Source organism: Phoenix dactylifera, chromosome 15 (genome assembly GCF_051530095.1).
Source record: "Phoenix dactylifera cultivar Ajwa chromosome 15, Ajwa_hap1_PhDact_Kaust_v1.1, whole genome shotgun sequence".
In the NCBI taxonomy this organism is placed as follows: Eukaryota; Viridiplantae; Streptophyta; class Magnoliopsida; order Arecales; family Arecaceae; genus Phoenix; species Phoenix dactylifera.
In genome coordinates this window covers 746,988-768,888 of record NC_143204.1, presented here as the reverse complement: position 1 = coordinate 768,888, position 21,901 = coordinate 746,988, and the positions used below count along the sequence as shown (strand labels likewise).

Here is a 21,901-nt window from a genome sequence, read left to right as displayed (position 1 = left end):
CCCGCACAAAGGTGAAGATGAGATCTTCATTTGAATTTTTAGATTTCTGATTTGCTGGTAGTTTAACAATTTATAATTAATTGTTAGATCTTAGTTTAGTCCCCATCTAAATTTCAAAAAGGTTCTGAATCACTGATTCAGAAAATTTTTGAAATCCACCCGATCCTGTTCCGGCGTATGCGATGCACCGGGCCCGGCATGCAGATTCCGCCACGATCGTCGTGCCGCTGCGGGGTAATCCAACAATTTCATGCACCATGCAATCCCTACAAATTAGAAAATTCATCTAAATCTTTCTAGGAAGATTTAAGGTGCCATTTTAATAGTAAAACATCGATCCGGGCAGCAGAACCGGGTGGCAGACGCACTAAGTCGACGCAGCACCTTGTTGATAACCTTGCACACGAAGGTTGTAGGATTTGAATGCATGAAGGAGTTGTATGCTAAAGACGACGACTTCAAGGATGTGTTGGCGAAGTGTTCCAGCAATCATGCAATAGAAGATTTTCATATCTAGGAAGGTTATTTGTCCCGGGGTAATTCATCGTGGATTCCCAGATCGTCGCTGCGTAAGAAGCTGATTAAAGACCTTCATGGTGGCAGTCTCAGTGGGCATTTAGGCCGGGATAAGACCATTGCTAGTTTGATGGAGTGGTATTATTGGCCACAGTTGCGAAGAGATGTTGGGAAGTTCATCCAGAGGTGTTATACTCGCCAACCAGCCAAGGGACAATCTCAGAATATCGGTCTTTACATGCCTCTACCTATGCCGAATGATATTTAGGAGGATTTGTCGATGGACTTTGTATTTGATCTTCCCCGAACACAGCAAGGTGTGGATTCAGTTTTTGTGGTGGTGGACAGATATTCCAAGATGACACATTTCATCCCACGTAGGAAGACATCGGACGCATCTCATATTGCAAGATTTTTCTTTAGGGACATTGTTTGTTTGCATGAAGTCCCGCAATCCATTACATCTTATCGGGATTCCAAATTTTTGAGTCACTTTTGGTTTACTCTATGGAAGATGTTTGACACTTCATTAAGTTTCAGTAGCACTACGCATCCCCAGACTGATGGGCAGACGAAAATGATCAATAAAACACTAGATAATCTGATTTGTTGTATTTGTGGTAGCAGCCTAAAGCATTGGGATCACACATTGCCCTAGGCTGAGTTTGCTTGGAATAGTGCATTTGATAGGAGCATCGGAAGATCTCCGTGTACCAAAGTTCCCTGAAAAAAGTGTGGCAGCAGAAAATTTAGCAGAGGAGGTTAAAACTACTCAGTTAGACATGAAGAAGCACCTCGAGGAGATGAATGCTTGGTGCAAGGCCAAGGCGGATGAGCATAGGAGACATAAGGAGTTCAGAGAAGGGGATGTGGTAATGGTTTACTTGCAGAAGGAGAGATTTCTAGTGGGAACATATAGCAAGTGGAAGCCATGAAAGTATGAGCCATACAAGGACTTAAAGAAGATAAATAGTAATGCATATGTGATTGATCTGCCGGACGACATGGGGATCTCAAAAACTTTCAATGTTGCTGATATGTATGAGTACCATAATCCAAGGGAGAAACTGTATCCAAAGTGGAACTCGAGGTCGAGTTCTTTCCAAGTGGAGGGGACTGATGTAGGACATGCTGCTGACATTCTTGCTGTCCCAAAAATTGCTGATCCATCAGTCGAACTAGAGGAACCTGCTGCTGAAATTCTGCTGGTGCGGGAGCGAAGAAACTTGGATGCTGGCGAGCCAAAGCAAAGAGGATGCAAGGTTCCCGCGGGCTGTGGGGAAATTGGGATTGATCTCACGTTGCCGGAGATCAATCCCACGGTTTACAAGTTTCTGAATATTGGCTAAATTGAATCCTAGTCTGTTTAAAATTTCTGAATTGAGTTTGTTTGGAGTTCTGTTTTAGTTCTAAGTTCAGACTTAATTAGGAGCCTGTTTTGATTAGGATTTGATTACGAATTGAGCCTTTTTATTAGGGATTTAGAGTGAGTCCTATAAAAAGGGATGCAAAGGGCCGCCGTTTTTCCTTCTTCTATTGTTTTTCCATGAATGAAAAAAAAATCTGCAGAAGCTCTGGTTTGAGCCCAAGAACTTGCCCTGTAAAGCGAGCGAGGCCATGGACAACTTGTCGCCGATGTGGGAGATCATGGGACCCGGCATTGCCGGCGCCGTGTTCGGGGCTGGCTGGTGGTTCTGGGTCGACGCCGTCGTCTGCAGCGCCGTCAAGGTCTCCTTCCTCCATTACCTCCCCGGTACGCCACCCACCCAATCATCCGTTCCTCTTCCAAACCCGCCGCTCTTCTTGATCTTCTGGGGCTCATTAGGGTTTCCTCTCTCGGCGGATTTCCCCAGAAATCTTCGCGTCTCTGGCGGCTCTCATGTTCAATTGCGTCAATAGAGACGATGTCAGCTACGACTACTACTCTCCCTACGGGGACAGCGAATGGAGGTCCGCCTCTCCCAAGCACGCCAATCCATCCTTCCCTTGCTTTATCTACTTGCTGATTTTTTCTACTCCAGTGGTTCCGTTAGTCTTTGATTTCAGCGTCCTGATCCCACTTTCGCAACTAATCTGATATGAATCTTTGTTACTCGTATAGAAATCATCACGCAGTCAACTGACTAGATTGATTTATGTGGTAGAACAAGATTCTGGATGGTTGACAGCTACTAAATTTATTTGTTGGCTAGTTTACTCGGTATTTAATTGTAATGCTGCACACTAACTGGTAGCTTTCGGTACATGTTGGGACAGTTGTTACCTAAGGTATTGTTCATGAAACATCTTTTTGGCTTTGCCTTTGACTTTTTCTTAAGGGGAAGAATCAAACATGAATGATAAAAATCACTTAACTTGTGTACATAAATGGTTTATATTAGAATAAAACATGAAGTTTGGGAGTTGTTGGAAAGATGAATTCAGAGAGCCTTCTGTATTGGTTTTTTGAGTGTAGATATCTTTTAACTTGGCTATACTTGTTGGAAGGGAAGAATATATATGTAGTTTGCTAATGCAAAATTGATCCTTGGTTGCATATATTCAGAAGTCTTATAGGCAGATGGAGAGATGAGATAGCAATGCGAGAAGAGGTCAAAGTCCTTTAAAAATGGTTGCTTCTTTTTAATGGAGAATAGTGAATAGTAGTCCTTATTCATCAGATTCTACCATTTTCAGTAGAATAAAAACTAAAGGGGACTTTCAAGCTATAATTTGATTTTTGTTTTTTTGGTGAATAAAATTTCAGTTTATGTGCACTTCATGGGACGTGATGGTTATATGGGAACAGAAATATCACATGATTTCATTGCTATAATGGATGTAATCTGTTGATATAACAAATGTTAAGAAATTGGCAACCTATATATGGAGCTTCAACTTGTATGTAGATGGCTTTGTGAAATAATGTACATCTAGATGTCATCGGATTAAGTTGTTTTCTTCCTTTCAAAACCTTGAGGTAATGTAAGTAAGCGATAAGATGGTTCAATGGGAAATAAATGATATGATGGTTTAATGGAAAGACACACCCCCAAAAGATGAGGATATTGTTAAGCAAATCCTTGAGATTGTTAAAGAAAAACCTTAATAGCTGCCATTTTTTAGAAGTTGCCAAGTAGAGGCAGTATGTGAAGGACTTTTAGAGAGTTTAGATTATGATTTGCTTCAAGGGTAATTTACTATATGGTATCTTATTTCATTTTTAACCAAGGGTTTAAATTGACTATATGATTTGATGAAAGGGTAATTTACTATATGGTGCCTTATTTCTTTTTTAAGCAAGGTTTTGAATCCCGGTTGTCATACCCTTATCGATTCGAGGTTGGATTCGAATGCTATCAGGGTGAGACTATATCACTAGGATGTCTCGATATCGTCTCGGCGCTTGAGATAGTTTGGTGTTCCTATGATTCATCGAGATGCTAGTTTTTCGGTGTTCAGCTTTATTTTTTGTTTTCTATTATTTTTAGTGTATGTTTGAATGTTTTTAGAGTTTATTTTTTATAGTTTAAGATTGGGTTAGGCTTTTGAGCCTGTGATTGGGTTAAAGCCACTTGCACTTGTACCAATGCCATTGCTTTGAAAAAAGGGAAAAATATATCCTAGCTCTTCCTCTTCCCTTCTTCCTCTGCTTTCTCTCTATTTCCAACTCTTGTGAGTGAAAACAAGAGACAGAGCCTCAGACTCTCTTTACTGACAAATATCAAGTGTTGTACTAGTTCGTACTATTTGAGTCGGCCATCAACTCATTGGCCCCGATCGGGACACCCTAGTTTACACTAACCTAGCTCCGTAGTTGTCCCAAAACTTAGTCTTTGACTAGTTTAGCCTAGAAATATCAGGCTTGACCATCTCTTGAATCCATGCTTTTAACAATATGAGATTGGTTGTGAAAAGAGGAGTGATGGTCAACTATTTTGGGGATGAAAGTTTCCTTTTTTTCTTGAATTCTTACAATTTTTTCACACCTTGATCTTATCTCACATGGTTCATTGTAAGATGGTTGTCTTACGAGAGTGTCTTTGTTTAAATTTCTAGAGGGCGGGGCCTATATAATGCTGCAGAAGTCTTTTAAATTAACAAGGTTATCATCCTCAAATTGATACTTCCATATATAATGCTCTGAGAAGCCTTTTTGTAGCCTTGTTATTGAAGAATTGAATTACTAATTGCTATTATGTTCTAAGAAAACTCAAATTTTCCCAAGACCTTAATTATATTTTCATTATAACTTTTACCCAATGTTTTTGTATGAAAGATTGATTGGAGGAAGGATGAATTTGGGAGGAAGGATAGATGAGGGAGAGGATGGATGGGTCTTCCATTATCCTCTCATGTGTTTGGCGAAATATGAAAGGATGGATGGAATGATTCCCTCCTTTGTTTGGCATAGAAGGAACCAAAGGGAAGATGGATAATATTTGTATGATCTTTTTACGAAACTACCCTTTGATAAAAAATTGTTATTATTATCAATTTGTAACACTTATTTATACTAAAAAAGTATGGCTATATATAAACTTGTAATCTTTATAATTTATAATTATATAAAAATTTATATGAATTTTTAATCTTAGTTTAATTTAACCAAATAAATGATTTTATAAATTAATCATATATGAATTAATTTATTTATATATTAATTATATAAATAACTAATTAATTTATAATTTAATTTAAATAGTTAATTAATTTTATATAAATAGTTAACTAAAATTAGTGAATATAAATAGAAAATTAGAAGACAATTCTAATTACTTACTTATAGTTATGGAAATAATGTACTAAATTTAAATAATTAGTAATAAAATTTAATAGTATGGGGATAAGAGTATAGGTAAAATTAAAAAAAAAACATATAAATAAAATGATTGAAAAAGTGAATTTTTCTGTTTAATTTAATTGTCCTAAACTAGTTCTTGAGATAAGATGTTGGCCATTATCATTTTCGTTTTCAATAATAAAAAAGTTGCAATATAGAAATTTAACAACCAAATGCTCTTGATTGACTTGTTGATAAATAGTCATAAAAGAGTGAAGAAGTGTTAGAATTTTGTCAAAAAATTAATGAGGAGTAATTTTGTTAACATAGAAATCCACCCCTCACATGCTCCATCCATCCTAGCATCCTCTCAATGCAGACCGATGGGCTAGGATGGATGTGCAATTTTTTTTTCATCCATCCTTTCTAATATTTTTTGTACCAAATGGTTGCTGGGGGTCATCCATCCTTCCAACACCATCCATTCTCCCTCTCATGACCCCAACCAAACATATGGTTAGTTGTGTATTGTTATATTTGAAAATTAATGTAAACGTATTCCATCTTCTTTGAGAACATCTTTAGCTTCAGAAAAGACAAACTTGGGTATGATAATTTTGAGCATCTTGTGCAGAAATAGTTGAAGTTTTCTGCAATGATTGAGGAACAAAACCTCAACCATAAATAGTGGTGATTGTCAAGGATGGATGGGGCTATAAGCAGTGAAGGTCATTGACTACCATCTTCTTGTCGTTACATTGTAAGAACATAACCATTTAATTTCCTTCCCATATTGATTGTAGAACAAATTCAAGACAACTTAATGTGCCAAGACAAGGCATGCATATATTGATTTAACATGCTAATAGGGTACCAGCACTATGTTAGTGAAATTTGTATTGAACATGTTCCATTTTAGAGTTCATGAAATTATCTATTGACCTCGAAATAACTCGATCAAATTTTATATGATCTCTTGCTTCATAATTTCTTAGTGGATAATGGATAAAATGAGGTGAAGCTTGTTGTTTTTTCCTGCATTCCTATAGTTGAAATTTATCCATTAAACTGGTTTGCTTAATTTCTTTGAGATTGATTTTATCCATGCTATAGATTGGGTTCTTGTTCCTAGTAATAGATGGGCCTCTTCCATTATATGTTTTGTGGAATTTTTTTCCTTCATAGGGATTTGTCCCCTATGCAATCACAAATAACTATAGTACTTATTACCATTATATGGTTAAGGCAAAAACAATTAGTCACCTATTTTTATAGTAATTAGGATCAATCACCTTAAAATTAGTTTGGACAAAGAAGTTGCATTTTTGTTGTTGCAATTACCATGATCTTTTGCTAATTGCATTAGAAGTTACATATTTATGTCTAAGAAGGTAGGAGATATATCAATTGTGGTGCAACCCATAATCGATTACTACAGGTATAGAATTAATTTCATAATAATCAATTATAGTGCGATTGATTAGATACTTCAGCAAATACTCATCCCAAAAGATCATCATAGAGGTATGTGAATGCAAAATAGAATATGATAGATATCTTATTAATGAAGTCTAATCAATGAAATATAACTAGTGCAACAAACTGAAAATAACCACAATAGAACAATAAAAAAATACTGCCAGTAATCTCGGGTTCCAAGGATGTGATAGATGGCAACGATGGTAATGATGATGGGTGGAGATAATGATTGATGGTCGAAGAAACGAGGGATGGGCAAAAGATGGTGATAGAACTAGTCGGATAATTATCTCTGTGAGTTTGGTCCCTCCAATCCAATGAGAATCTTCAGGCCGCGCTCCACCAAAGTATCGAGATGAAGGATGACGGGGTCAAGAAGGTGGCTCCAAAAAGAAATAGGTCAAGAAGCAGGATGAAATTGAAAGAAAAAGGGTCTTCCAGGGCTTCGCCCACGGTGGCACTCACCTTTCTAGAATTTCTTTCCTTTTTTTTGGGCTGTTATCCTCTCTTTTTATAGGCCGAGTTACTGTTCTGTGAATAGTAATCGGGTCGGGTTACTGTTTCGTGAATGGTAACGGGTCGGGTTACTGTTCCATGAACAGTAACGGGTTGGGTTACTGTTCATGTGAACAGTTTTTTTTTGTGCTATTTTTTGCAGATTTCTACATATTTTTTTTTCTTTTCTAACTTTCTTCTTTCATCCATGCACAATTCTATTTTCAAGACTATCATCCATCCTCCTCTGTTCCTAGATATGAGTGATGACTGTGGGTATTGAAGAAAGGCTAAGGCTCAAGCAATTAAGTGTGGTGGTTTGGAGTTGAATTAGGCTTCTTATCACACCTAGGTGGATCCTTTTTTGCTTGGCAGTACTAGTACATGACTCGACTGAAAATTCAAGCCTAAACATAGCTTTGGATGAAAAACACAGAAACAACAAAAAACATAAACTATGTATAAGACAGAGTCCTGAGACTACATCAGTTCACCCCAATTGGGAAGAGCTCGACTCCTGATGAGTAGGCCTCCTGTATGTGCTGCAACAAATCAGGTCTCTAGCGCCTCAACTCGTCCTCGCTGGTCCATGAACTGTCTGATATAGGTCTCCCTTGCCAACACACAAGAAATCTGCGGTACTGCCCCGGCCTAGTGTCTACTGCTCGCACGTCAAGAATATCCTTAATACCCTCATGAAAACTAGACTCTGAGTTGGTGCTGGGTAGATCTGGAACTGCAACCGCCTTTGGTGGATCTCCATGAAACTGGTACAGGTCGGCGACGTTGAAAATTGGAAAAGTTTGAACATTGTCTGGAAGCTCCAATAAATAGGCATTCTCCTCCAGCTTTCGATGTATGCGGAATGGACCATACTTTCGCGGGCTGAGTTTGCTGTAACTTCCCAATGAAAATCTCTCTCCTGAAATAGGCCATCACCAGATCGCTCTCTGCAAAGTGAACCTTTCGGCGATGACGGTCAACATCATCCTATACCTGGCACTGGAGTCAAGCAAGCACTGATGAACTTTCTGTTGGATGTGAAGGACTTGCTCAATATTGTCCTCTGCTTCGGCACTTATCCGACCATGATAGGGAATGGAAGCACGATCGAGTATGTGTGGAATAGGAAAATCATAGATGATTTCAAATGGAGACTTACTAGTAGTACGATTTATAGAACTGTTGTATGCAAATTCAGCTTGTGCTAAGACCAAATCTCACTGAGTAGGACGCTTACTAACCAAACATCTAAGCATGTTACCAAGTGTACGGTTCACTACCTTTATCATAAGACTACTGAAGTTTAATTTTGTTCCTAATTTGCTCCAAAGAGTTTTTCAAAAATAATTAGTAAATTTTGTGTCCCTATCAGATATGAATGATCTTGGAATACCATGCAGTCTAACAGTTTCTTTAAAAAATAAATGTGCTATATGAGATGCCTTAGATGTTTTCTTACATGGAGTGAAATGTGCCATTTTTGAAAATCGGTCCGCCACAACAAAAATCGAATCGACCTTCCTAGCAATCATGGGTAGTCCTACAATGAAATCCAAGGTAACATCCTTCCAAGGGCCACTAGGGATAGGCAACGGGGGGTACAAGCCTGTATTCTGGACCTTTTCTTTTTCTTGCTGACAATGTTGGCATTTTCACATGTATCTAATGACGTCGTCTCTCATCTTAGGCCAAAAATATTTTGAATTTAGAATCAAGGCCCTTTGAGTACGTTCTTTGCCTCTATCTTTCATAAAATTTTTCGTATTATACCTATGCAATTCCTTTTGTGGATAGAGCGTGATATTCATTTTGTCTTTCACAAAGGAATATGTATTCTTTTCTCCGTCATGTTGGGTCTTTCTATCGTACTGCCAAGGCCTACCTAACAACACGTGGTACACCCCATAGGCATAACGTCACGCCATACATGATCTTGGTATCATTTTCCAATGGAAAACTCTACTAGACACCTGTGGGTGACCGGAACCTCAACTCCCTCCTTAAACCAAGATACCTTATATGGTTTATGAATCTTTTGTATAGGTATTTTTAGTTTATCAACCATGTATTGGGACACGAAGTTTTCAGTCCTACCACTATCAATCAAGATAGAACATCTATATCCACCTGTAGTACTTATAGTCAAGAAAATACTTCGCCTTAATCAATTGTCCTGGACAGGTTACTTAGGTGCGACCATGACACGGTGAATCACCATGAGTGGGCCCACCTCATCACCTATAATGTGGACATCGTCGTTCTCCGAGTCATCCTGTTGTTCAGACTTATTCTCATTTGCCTCTGGATTGGGTTCATCTAAATCGTCTTGGCGTCCTTGCTCAATTAGGTATGACTGAGACTGGAATTTTCTCAGGAGACATTCAGAGGATTTATGTCCGGGTTGTCGGCATTTATAACAAATGATAGTGGAATCAAGTGCCGGTGCTAGTACGCCTTTGCTCTTGTCCCATAAGTCCTTGTTAAAATTGGGCTTTAGGGCAGTTGTGGTCTTGGTAGGGTTCTGAGAATTTATTGCTTTATTTTCGAACTGACTCTTTTATTGGGTAATGGAGTTTCTGTTTGAGTCCTACTTTCGACCACTAGTTCGCCTTTGTTGTGCTTCCTTTTGCAGTGCATGGCAATGGGCATCCTCGATACTCGAGACATCGAACATCTCCACTTGGTCTAGGATGTCCCGTCTTAAGCCATTGATATATCTACTAGCAACATGAATGGGGTCCTCACTAAGGCTATTTCTTGCTTGGAGCTCATAGAACTCCTCGGTGTACTCATCCGCGGTCCTAGTCCCTTGTCGAAGGTTTTGAAATTTCAAGTAGAGGTTTTGGCGATAATCCAATGGGACAAATCTCTTCCTCAACTTCTCCTTCATCTTACTCCAGGTACGGATCTTATCCTTACCTTGCCTCTTCATTCCTGGAGTTGCTTCCGCCAAACCAGTGCGTGTCCCTTTAATTTGAGGGTCACAAATTTGACCTCTTTATTCTCAGGAATTTCTTTCCAATCAAAATATTGGTCGATTTTGTCAACCCAATCAAGGAAAGCATCTGGTTGGAAACACCCCTCAAAATCCCCAACACCAATCTTAATGCCATCATCCCAACGTCTAGCACGAGGAGGTTCTCTATGTGGTGGTCTCTCTCTGTTCCCACATAGTGGTCGGTCGTCTAAGTCATTTTCTATCTTATCTGACTCACTACTCTCGACTATCCTCTGATGGACCCTTTGTCTACCTTGAGGTCTGACTCTACGTCTTGGTTCATCCTGATGATTTTCCTCTCTCTTAGGTCTGACTATCTTAGGTATGTTCAATTCTAGTCTAGTCATGATGTTGGAGAGGTGTTCTACCTATCGTTGGATCTGCTCTAAGATTTGTTGTTGGGTTCTAAATGCATCTTGCCAATTATCAAACATGATTATAGGCTAAGATTTGACCCAAAACTGTTTCGGAGGTGCTTCTAATATTATGGAGGTGAAACAGATTTTTTTTTTAGAATTTCTTTTTCAGATTTTTTTAATTTTTTTGCCAAAAATAAATATTTTAATACAAAAATTAATATTTTAATGCAGAAATATTTTTTATTTTCTAAATGCGGAAAATGAATGCAGTTTTTTTTAAATGCATAAACTAATTTTTCTGTATTTTTAACTCCGAAAATTAAAATTTTGTAGTTTTAAATGCAGAAAATATAATTTACTGTTTTTTTAAATTCAGAAAATATATTTCTCTGTTTTGAAGTGCAGAAATTTAATTCTCAGAATTTAAAGTGCAGAAAAAGATGAATGTTATGATGCAAACACAATAATGAAAATTTCTAAATATGCAGGACCTATTTGCTCTGATACTACTTTGGTGCAACCTATAATCGATTACTACAGATGTATATTGATTTCATAATAATCAATTACGGTGCGACTGATTAGATACTTCAGCAAATACTCATCATCCCTAAAGATCATCATAGAGGTATGTGAATGCAAAACAGAACATGATAGATATCTTATTAATGAAGTCTAATCAATGAAATATAACTAGTGCAACAAACTGAAAACAACCACAACAGAACGATAAAAAAAATACTGTCAGTAATCTCGGATTCCAAGGATGTGATAAATAGCAACGATGGCAATGATGATGGGTGGAGATAATGATTTATGGTTGAAGAAACGAGGGATGGGCAAAAGATGGTGATAGAACTAGTCGGATAATTACCTCTGCGAGTTTGGTCCCTCCAATCTAATGAGAATCTTCAGGCTGCGTTCCACCAAAGTAGCGAGATAAAGGATGACGGGGTCAAGAAGGTGGCTCCAAGAAGAAATAGATCAAGAAGCAGGATGAAAGTGGAAGAAAAAGGGTCTCTCAGGGCTTCGCCTACAGTGGCACTCACCTTTATAGGATTTCTTCTCTTTGTTTTTTGGCTGTGGTCCTCTCTTTTTATAGGCCGAGTTATTGTCCCATGAATAGTAACCGGATCGGGTTATGGTTCCGTGAATAGTAACGGGTCGGGTTACTATTCCGTGAATAGTAATGGGTCGGCTTACTGTTCATGTGAACAGTGTTTTTTTTGTGCTGTTTTTTGCAGATTTCTACGTATTTTTTTCTCTTTTCTAACTTCCTCCCTTCTTCCATGTATGCACAATTCTATTTTCAAGACTATCATCCATCCTCCTCCGTTCCTAGAGATGAGTGATGATTGTGGGTATTGAAGAAAGGCTAAGGCTCAAGCAATTAAGTGTGGTGGTTTGGAGTCGAGTTAGGCTTCCTATCATACCTAGGTAGATGCTTTTTTGCTTGGCAGTACTAGTACATGACTCGACTGAAAATCCAAGCCTAAAGATGGCTGTGGATGGAAAACACAGAAACAACAAAAAACATAAACTATATATAAGACGGAGTCCTGAGACTACATCAAATTGCTATGAAGCCTAAAAGGTGCTATAGTTAGATCAATTAAACTTTTCTAGGAAAAGCTCTTAGTATCTTTTGTTGAGCCACAATTTTGTTTTGGTGATGAAGATTTTATGTTTTATACAATTTTATTAAGAGTATTACTGGTCTAGGAAACGGATGTTACCTAGTTATGGTCTTGGCAATCTAGGATCCTAAGATGGGCAACTTGGGGACAGACGTAACCTTTGGCAATTTTTTGCACAAAGTGGCTGCCCTAGGACTCAAACTATTCCATTGTACTTGGGATCTATTTGGGAAGAAGGAATACTTCTATTAAACCGCTCAATTTGAATCTTTCAAACAAATTTTTGAAAGATGGAAAAATTGGCCAAAGTAGTATTTAGGTTTTCTTTTCTTTCATTGATTCAAAAATTAAGGCATATAGCTCCTATTTATAATGATGAGGTCAGCTCTTGCATAATTCGGATTGGATTTCTCTCATAGTTCGAATAGGACTAACTTTTCAAAAATAGATATGACTAGTAAAAATAAATACGAAAAAGCTAAAATTATGTAGGAGGTAGATCTCGACTTCTATCTCAACTTTATCTTCTATCCCTCCTATTTTTTTCTGCATTGGAAGATACATCCAATCAATTATTTTTAAAAAATATTTAGTTTGATCGGTCCACTTTGGAACCCAAATGATGAAATTTGGTTTTGATCACTAGCTGCACGACCCTCCTTTAGAGAGTGGCACCATATCGTAGATTTCGAAAAGTTACCTGATTTTTAAAAAAAGGAAACAAGGTTATCTTAATCGGATGTCGTATGACCAAGTTATGGCATCCAAAAGTTTGGTACACGATTTTGCTTCCTAATGTGGCGGATCTCGCTTTTGGACCTTATCCAACCATACTCATGTTGACCAAAGTAATCCACGTTATGTTTGGTGATCCTCCTGGATCAGGGCTTTTTCTGTTTAGAAAATTTGGCTCTTGTTAAAGCAGAACTGAAGGTGAAAAAAATGTCTGCTTCCCCATCTTGCATGGTTGAACCACTTGGCTTTTCTTGGACGTTGAACCTTTGGACCGATCCAATTGACTCAATCCTTTCATGCCGGATTTTTGTGACCTTTCTCTTGATGACACGGTCCTCTTTCAATAGCCTTTCTTGCACCATTTGTAGATTATCCATAGGTGGTAGCATTGGTTCTTGACTTTAGTCTTTGTCTAACATAGAAGGCTCGAACAACTTCAAATTTTCAGCATTGATTACTGAGTACATCTCCATATATGGTGGCAAATCAAGCTGGAAGGTATTATTCTCTATCTTATTCAAAATTTTGAAGGGACCATATCGAATTGCCGTTAGTTTCTTTTCTTCATCCTTCAACTTGTCTTTCCCTAGGTGTATATAGATTAGGTCCCTTTCTTGGAAGTTGCACTTCATGCGATACTTATCATGCCGATTTTTGTAACATAGCTGTGATCTATACAGTTGTGCCTCGACCTTTTGATGCACTTTTCTGATCTTCTCAAGAAACCTTTGACTAGTGCTTGGTCTCCCTCCTCTATACTATTCTTTAGTTTAGAGCCAATTGTAAACTCTAGGTCGAAGGGACTTTGTGACAGATAGGCCAAACAGACCTTAAATGGTGACTTTGGAGTAAAATAATGGATATTATAGGCGAATTGGAGGTAGGACAAGCTGTCATTCCAAGTTTTCGGATGTTTGAATTATAGCCTTGAAGGAGATGCACCATGGTTCAATTTGACCTTCGTCTGTCTATCTATCTGCAAGTGGAAGGCAGTGCTTCGCTTCAATTTGGTTCTGTCATCTTGCATAAGGATCTCTAAAAATTACTCAGAAAATGGTTGTCTCAATCTAAAATTATGGAAGAAGGTAGCTCAAAATGCTGAAAGAATAAATGAGCTTCTTCTCTGGTTACAATCTTCTTGCAAGGAATCAAGCATACCATCTTACTGAATTGATCAACCACCACAAACATGGCTGTGTTTTGTCCTTGGCAAACCTCCTAGGAAATCCATTGAGATACTCTTGCAAGGTTTGCTAGGTATTGGTAGTAATGTATAAAGTTCTAGCTTTGTATTGGAGGGCTTCGATGTGCTTCGTAAAATACAACCTTTGATGAATTTGGCCATATCTTGTTGCATCTTCATCCAATAGACATACCTTTTCAAGTTCAATAAAGTTTTCTCTACTCCAAAGTGTCCAACTACTTTTGAAGTGTGAGCTTCTCAAATCCAATGTACCCTATCAGCAGCTTAAGGGATATATAGTACATGTTCATCTATATAGCAATCCATCGTTCAAGGTGAATTCTATTAGCAGTTCTTTAATTTCTCCATTTCTTCCTGAAAATTTGGATATGTTGCATAGAGGTCCTTGTACTCCTCATGATAGAGTGGCTGAATCTGCATTACAATCAATAGACTGGAGACCATTGTTGATGGAAACCAGGACAATAAATCAGCTAATTTGTTTGTAACCCCTTTCTTATATTTGATCATCAGGCTGAATTGCTACAGATAAGACATCCATTTTTGTGTCGGCCTGCTGCAACTTGGACTGGGTATATTGAGGAATTGAAGTGGTTTGTGATCTGTATGCACAATTGTCTCTTTGTCTAGCAAATATGATCGTAATGCTTAACGACCTAGTGTAGGGCATACAATTCTTTTTCATATGTTCGATAACTCAGCTGCAACCTTGGAACATCTCCGAGTCATACTCTACCAATTTTCCTCCTTGCATAGGGATTGCTCCCAGTGCATATCCTAATGTATCGGTCTTGATCTCGAAGGGTCTTTGCAGATTGGGCAATGTTAAGACTGGTGCTCCGCATATCTTCTTCAAAAGCTGAAAAGTGTCTTCATGATTCTTCAACCGTTCTAATACTTGGTTTGCTGTTGTCAAACCGTGTAAGGGTGCTGTGATCACTGAGAATTGTTTAATGAATTTTCTGATATACTGGCATGCACGCATGAAGCTCTTGATCTTACACCATCTTAGGTCTAGGTCAATTTTTTATAACCCGCATCTTTTTTGGATCAATTTTTAATGTGGCTCCACCAACCATAAAGCCTAAATAGACCAGTGACTGCCTCCCAATTTCATGCTTCTTAAGGTTTAGCTGATTTTGTTATAGTACCTTTAGGACCTTTATGATATACTCGATGTTTTCTTCCCAGGTATTGTTGTAGATCAGAATATCGTTGAGATACACAATCATGAAGTCTTCTATGAAAGGCTGCAACATCTTGTTCACCAACCTCATGACAGTGGCAGGGGCGTTGCATAGTCTGAATAGCTTGACTAATTACTCGAACAAACCCTGTCTCGTCCTGATGGCCGTCTTCCAAGTGTCTTTCTTGCAAACTTGGACTTGATGGTAACTAGCTTTCAAGTTTTGCTTGGCAAGGTAGTGTGCATGCTTGAGTTGGTCCAATAGATCATCAATTTGAGTTAGAGGGTATCTATTCTTGATGGTGATCTTGTTCAAGGCACAATAGTTGATGCACATCCTCCATCCTCCATCTTCTTTGGTACTAGTTCCACGAAAGATCCACAAAGTGAACTACTAGGCTTGATCACGCCTTGGTCGAGAAGCTCTGTGACTTGGTTCTTGATCTCATCGTACTTTATCACCAAGTTGCGCTAGAGATCCAAGTTGGGCCAAAGTACATCATTAATTAGTTGAATCTCGTGTCTAATTGATTTTTTAGGTGGCAACCCTTTTACCTCCTCGATTAGGTCTAGAAACTTCTTCAGCAATTGGCTTATCTCAGTTTTCTGACTCGGATCTAGGGTCTTTATCAAATGGCTCAGCCTCTCCTGTGTGGTATTGACATTCCTTATCATCAACAACACAAACTCTTTGCAGGTGTTAGCAATTCACTTCGCCTGGGTAGTGGTCGCATGGTCTATTTTTTCTTGTGTTCTAGAAGCATTAATTATGAACTCCTTCCCATCCTTTACGAGTCGATATTTCCTCTATCGCTTATAAAAGACTGCATTTTGATCTTATTGGTACGAGCTTCCAAAGATGGCATGCATACATCCAAAGGAACTACTTTGCATTTTACCTCATCAATGTACCTCTCAATTGTTGCGAATATGAAGGTACACTGCTTGGCGGTTTTCAACTCAACATCTTTTTGAATCCACTCGAGAGGATAAAGATGCAGATAAGGCTTGGTCCAAGGTTCGCCGTGCCGGTACCGGAGCTTGTGCGGATCGGCCGGTGGTACGGTATGGTACGCTCCTATGCCATTCCATGCCGAGCTCATACCGACACAGCAGAGAGGGCGAGGGAGAGGAAGAACAGGATAGAGAAAAAAAGAGAGGAGCGGAGAAAGGGAGAGGAAGAGGGAGAGAGGGCCGCTGGAGGCCTTCGGAGGGTGCCGGAGGGGCGCCAGAGGGCCGAAGCAGGGGCTCTACCCTCTGGACCCCCGTTTTGCTCACCCATGTTTTGAACGAAACAAGGGTCCGGAGGGTGGAGCCCCTGCTTCGGCCCTTCGGCGTCCCTCTGGCACACTCCGGAGGCATCCGACGGTCCTCCATCTCCCTCTCACTTCGTCTCCCTTCTTTCTTTTCCTCTCTTTCCTTTTTTCTCTCCCCAACCTGCTAGTTTACTATTTTGAATGTCGGAACTATCTCGGTCTGCCACTGGCATGGCTCAGTATGCCTCGAAATTGGGCAGTTCGGAATCGTTCCGTGTTCCCTGGCTTGGTCTGCAATCCTAGTTTCTGAATTAGATTTTCAGAGATAAGGTTCTTTTGGCTTTCATGACCTACAGTAGTCTCAATGATGCTCTATTTCATTTGAATCTTCAAGTGGAAGAGTTTGTCTCATGCCTTTGGGTCTGTCTCAATTGCTGTCTTGGATTTTCTCACCATCAGGTTCAACTTTGAATCTGCTTGCTCAAGCTCAATCTCTATCACATTGAGGACCACCTTTCCTTTCTTCTTGAGATCCCCATCCTTTGATTTCCTCCTTTTTAGTTGCTACTCAAGATGAAGCTTCCAACATTTCTTCTTGGTGTGTCCACTGATGTTATGGTAATTGCAATAATTTTGCTGAGTTTTGTTGGTTGTTTCTTGTTCTGCTTCTGTTTCTAGCTAGGTTTCTAGCTAGGCTTTCTGTCGCTTTTCTTAAATTTATCGTTTTTTTTTCTTTCCTAGGCCGATTCTTCTCGATCTCCATAGCCTTCATGCTAGCTTCGCTGATGTCTTCAACTTTGAAGAGCTTCTGCTTTTTTCGGATGCCCTCGTGGGGACCTCCAACATATTTCATATAGACCACATTATTATCGATGGAGATCTTGATTAAGATAGTTTGCTTGCGAAACCCAGTAGTGTAATCCTATACCAAAAGATCATACTTCTGCTGCGGGTATTGCTGCTTGATCCATTGATCCTCCTCGTGGCTGATTGGTAGAATTGCTTGTTGGTTAGGTTTTTGAATTTGCTCCATGTCAGATTAGAGATGTCCTTGTTCTTCATGTACAAATCTACTAGATAAGAGCATGGGTGGAAAGTTTGAGGCGGACAAAAGCTACCTTCTAGATATTAGAGTATCCATAGATAGTGAAATAGATCTCTAACTGGTCTAGCAAGTTATCTAGCTTTCCTGCATCAACAACTCCATCATATAAAGGGATCTCGATTCAAGCTTCGACTTTGAAGGCTGAAGAGGAGGTTTTGGAGTGTCTGTAGGTTGCTCATCCTCCTCACTAGATGGTAGATCCTCATTTCCAAACATAAGAGATAGCTTCACTATAGAAGTTGCTGGTGCTTATGTCAAAGGGATCGTTAATTGAGACACAAACTTAGTAAGCTAGGCAATTTTCTTCTCTAGTTGTGTTATATGTTTCTTCATTTCATCATCCATTGAGGTAGAACTAGCAGCCATACTTGCCTTTGTTTTCTGACGTACTTCGAGCACGGATAACTCTTCTCCCATCTACAGTGCTGCTCGCATGTCTAGACTATAAATTAAGTCTCCTACATATGTAGTAGATCGAAGCTCTGACACCAACTTAATGTGATAGGGGGGAAGGAAGAATTCTTTTAACCCATTCAATTCAAATCTCTCAAAAGAAATTTAGAAAAAGATGAAAAATAGGCGAAAGTAGGGTTTTAGGTCTTCTTTTCTTTCATTGATTCAAAAATTGAGGTATATATCTCTATTTATAATAATGAGGTCTGCTCTTTCACAATTAGGATCAGATTTTTCTCTTGGTTTGAATTAGACTAGATTTTCAAAAATAGACATAACTAGTAGAAATAAACACAAAAAAGCTAAAATTCTACATGAGGTAGATTTTGACTTCTACATGAACTTTGCCTTCCATTGCTCTGCCTAGTTATTCCTAGATTAGGAGATACGCCTAGTTAAAGTCTTTCCAGAAAAGAAAATTTTCTATTTGATTGGCCTGGTTTGGAGCCCAAATGATGGAATTTGGACTTGATTGCTAGTTGCATAACCCTTCTTAGGCATGGTACCACATCGTCGATCTCAAAAAATTATCTGATTTGGAAAAAAAGATAATTTCAATCGGGCATCGTATGACCAAGTTATATCCTTCGAATGTTTGGCACACGATTTGGCTCTTGATGTGGCGGATCTTGCTCCTGGATCCTATCCCGTCCTACTCGTAGTGGCCAAGGTATTGTGTATCGAGTCTAATGATCCTTCTGAATGTCAACCCAAGCCTTTTTTATCATTGCACCAAGTAATGGCTCCTAAGGAAATTTCCTATTCTCTTTAACATTTTCATCTTGAGATATCTTTTTCACAATGAATGTTGTGGACATGTCCCAAGGTGGGCCAGCTAGCAGTTGGGTCAAGGTTTGGAGTTGCCACCTACTTTTTATACCTAGGTCTAAAAATAGGAAACCTAGTAAAAACTAAAAGGGAAAAGGATTGGTAGGGAATCAAAGGGTAGGGTAAGGGCAAGAGTACAATCAGTGAAGGGATCCACTCCCCAAATTGGCTTTGCAAAAGCAATGTCCATACCACTCAAGGACCAGAGCATGACTATCTATGCCTAGTTGCTTGGCATTCACATGCATTGCCACCATATTAGAAATCAAACCATTGTTGGCCTCAGACCTGGTTGCATGCAATGTTTAAGGGGTCTGACTCGGGGTTCTTGAGGATGGCTTGAGGGTGAGGTCAAAGGGACCTACCTTCCCTTAGACGCATAGATTGAAAGGAAAATTCAAGAAAAGAACAAGAAAATATGAAAGAAACTGACCTAGCAACTTAGGAAAACTTGTGGAATCAAATCTGTCTTTAGTCATTAAGCAAGAAACAATTAATTGCTAAGAATTACATGCTATTGAAGTAAAGATTCACAATGTTCAAATTAAAAGAGGGGAAGGAAGCAAATCTTGTTCCAAGATGGTGGTAGTTCTGAGGTGCCCTCCTTCTTGTAGAGGACCCTTTGGGAGTTCTCCTTGTTGAGATGCTATTTAGAGGCTCCTTTCTCCCTTGTTTACGATCTTAGACTTTCTTGTATCTAGAATATAGATCTAGGCTTGGAGAAGGAGATGGCTAGATCTTGGTTTCAATTTCCTAACTTAATCCTAAGTATGGGCGTTATAACCTAAGAAAAAAGAGGCCAAGAATTCAAAAGATTTCAAAAGAGCTGAAAGGTTCTCCTTTCTCCTTCCATGGAGGTGGTGTTTATTGGCGAGGAGTGGCTGGCCCAAGGGTTGAGATTACACCTTTTAGAGAATATAAAAGGTTAAATGGCTTAAATGGGTCCAAAGTGTCAAGTGTTGATAGGCTCTAGGACTTTCACATGAATCACAGTTCATAAAGGGCTAGGATTTGGTTGAAGCACAAACTGATCCAATGGTCAATTTTGAAAAATTGATGGCATGGCTCAGCTGGTTAAGTGAGTCATTGTGACAAGGTCACAAAACTGGGTGTCCACAATTGACCAAGTATTAAGCCTTATCGGCTACCTAACTTTGGGCTATTGGAAAATGGGGTTAGAGAAGTTGGATTAAACTGAAACTTTTTGTAGGTATAAAGTAGGTATACAGGAGTGTGTTTTGATGGGATCAATCTGAGTTAGTTTGGCCAGGAGTCAGATATGGTCAAATGCTGGTTGAGAAGACTGTTATGACCCAAATATCCATTTTTAACATGAAGTCTTGAAAGTCAAATAAAAAAGAGATGGAATTCATTCTAGAAGTGTTGGAGGTATATAAGATGTATGTATTGTTTGAACATGGTTTGACCTAGGATTGTCCTAGGGTTGACAATGGTAAAAGTTGTATTTTGGGGTTTTTATGGCTTTGGTAAGGGAGTTTGGGTGAATTAAGTTTTTTCGTGTCCTTTATTGGAGTTTCATTCATGCAAAGAGCCATTAAAGAGGGTGCCTAGGATGTCAACACACATTAGGTCAAGTCTTTACGAGAATTATTATTTTCAAATTGGTAGAACACTGCTTTGATGCATGTTCAATTATGGTTAACTTGTGCTGTGATCAAGGTTTATTTCATTAGCATAGCTGGGAATAGACACAATTTAGTTGAACAAAGTTCAAATGATGCATTTCATTGGTTGGTTAGGTCCGTGGGTGCTCACCTACACTAGTTGCTTGGCCATAAGGTCGAGGTGGTGTTTGGTTTATCTATCTTGCACTGGCCATAATTATTGAAGTTAAAGAGGGGTCTAGTTATTTCTTGCTGGCTTATTGCGAGATTTGCAAAGCCTTAACAAGGGAATTTATGGAACTTTCAAGAGGTTTCTCAGAAAATTTTGCAATTATTGTGGTAGCTATGATATCTTTTTTCAAATTTTACTTCTTGAGTTCCTAGAAGAAACTTGTATATTTGGCAGACTATTTAGAAGTAAATAGCATTTGATGTTTGTTTGGAGCTGTTTATGGGCTGCTATCTAGAATTGCTTGTTACGTGCTAGACCTTTCAACTCTATTTTATCCTGAAACTTTCAACTCTATTGTATCCTTCTTAAAATTAAATTCTGATTGTAAGCAGTTGCATTTGGTGAAAATACATGCAGTAATAGTTTAGTTGATATGGTTGTTGTCTTGGCTTGCCCCTACCTTTTATGTTGTAGTAATGTATCAAATGAAAATATTCAAGTCCAATGTATTACTAGAAGACACTTGTAACTAGATTGGTGCTTGTTTTAAGGCACCAACACAGTAAGCTTACAATGTCTCTCTTGTTGGGGATCTCTGAAGTCTAATAGCAAGTAAAATATCAGTGAATAATGTGTATTTATGTTCTATATTTAGGCAGCTTTGGTAGTTTTTCAGTGGGCTGGTATCTTAAAGGAAACCTTTGATATGAGTAACTTGCTAGCTGCATATACCAGAGGCTAAATTGTATAGGATAATGGAATTTAATGTGCACATTTAAAAGTTAATGACCTGGCTACCATGGCTCATACTCTAGGTGAAAGGGGTTTGAGCACGGGCCAGTGATTTCAAGCTGAATGCTTAGGATGTCCAAATCCCCATAATGGGTATTTAGGGTGGCACAAATGTAATCATGAACAACTTGGCTGCAGTGGCAATGGAGTGGTGGTGGACTAGAGGAGTTCCAAAAGTTGGAGACAGCTGTGGGTTGTTTTGATGGAGGTTCACATTGCAATTGTGACCAGGTACTTGAAGTAAACACAAGCTACTATCTAATGTTGTAAGCATTCATGTTGTGTGCTAGCTTGTG

General features: G+C 38.8%; 1 protein-coding gene across 1 annotated transcript in view; it reads left to right on the top strand.

Annotated features, from left to right (window-relative positions):
- Window positions 1–1,212: 1,212 nt before the first annotated feature.
- LOC103697563 (uncharacterized) overlaps window positions 1,213–21,901 on the top strand; it is a 35,119-nt gene continuing 14,430 nt past the window's right edge. Inside the window, exons 1-2 of the mRNA XM_089927439.1 lie at window positions 1,213–2,269; window positions 2,370–2,466. Of these exons, the coding sequence (XP_089783565.1) occupies window positions 2,134–2,269; window positions 2,370–2,466 (233 nt within the window). The 5' untranslated portion in view covers window positions 1,213–2,133. The remainder of the gene's footprint in view (window positions 2,270–2,369; window positions 2,467–21,901) is intronic.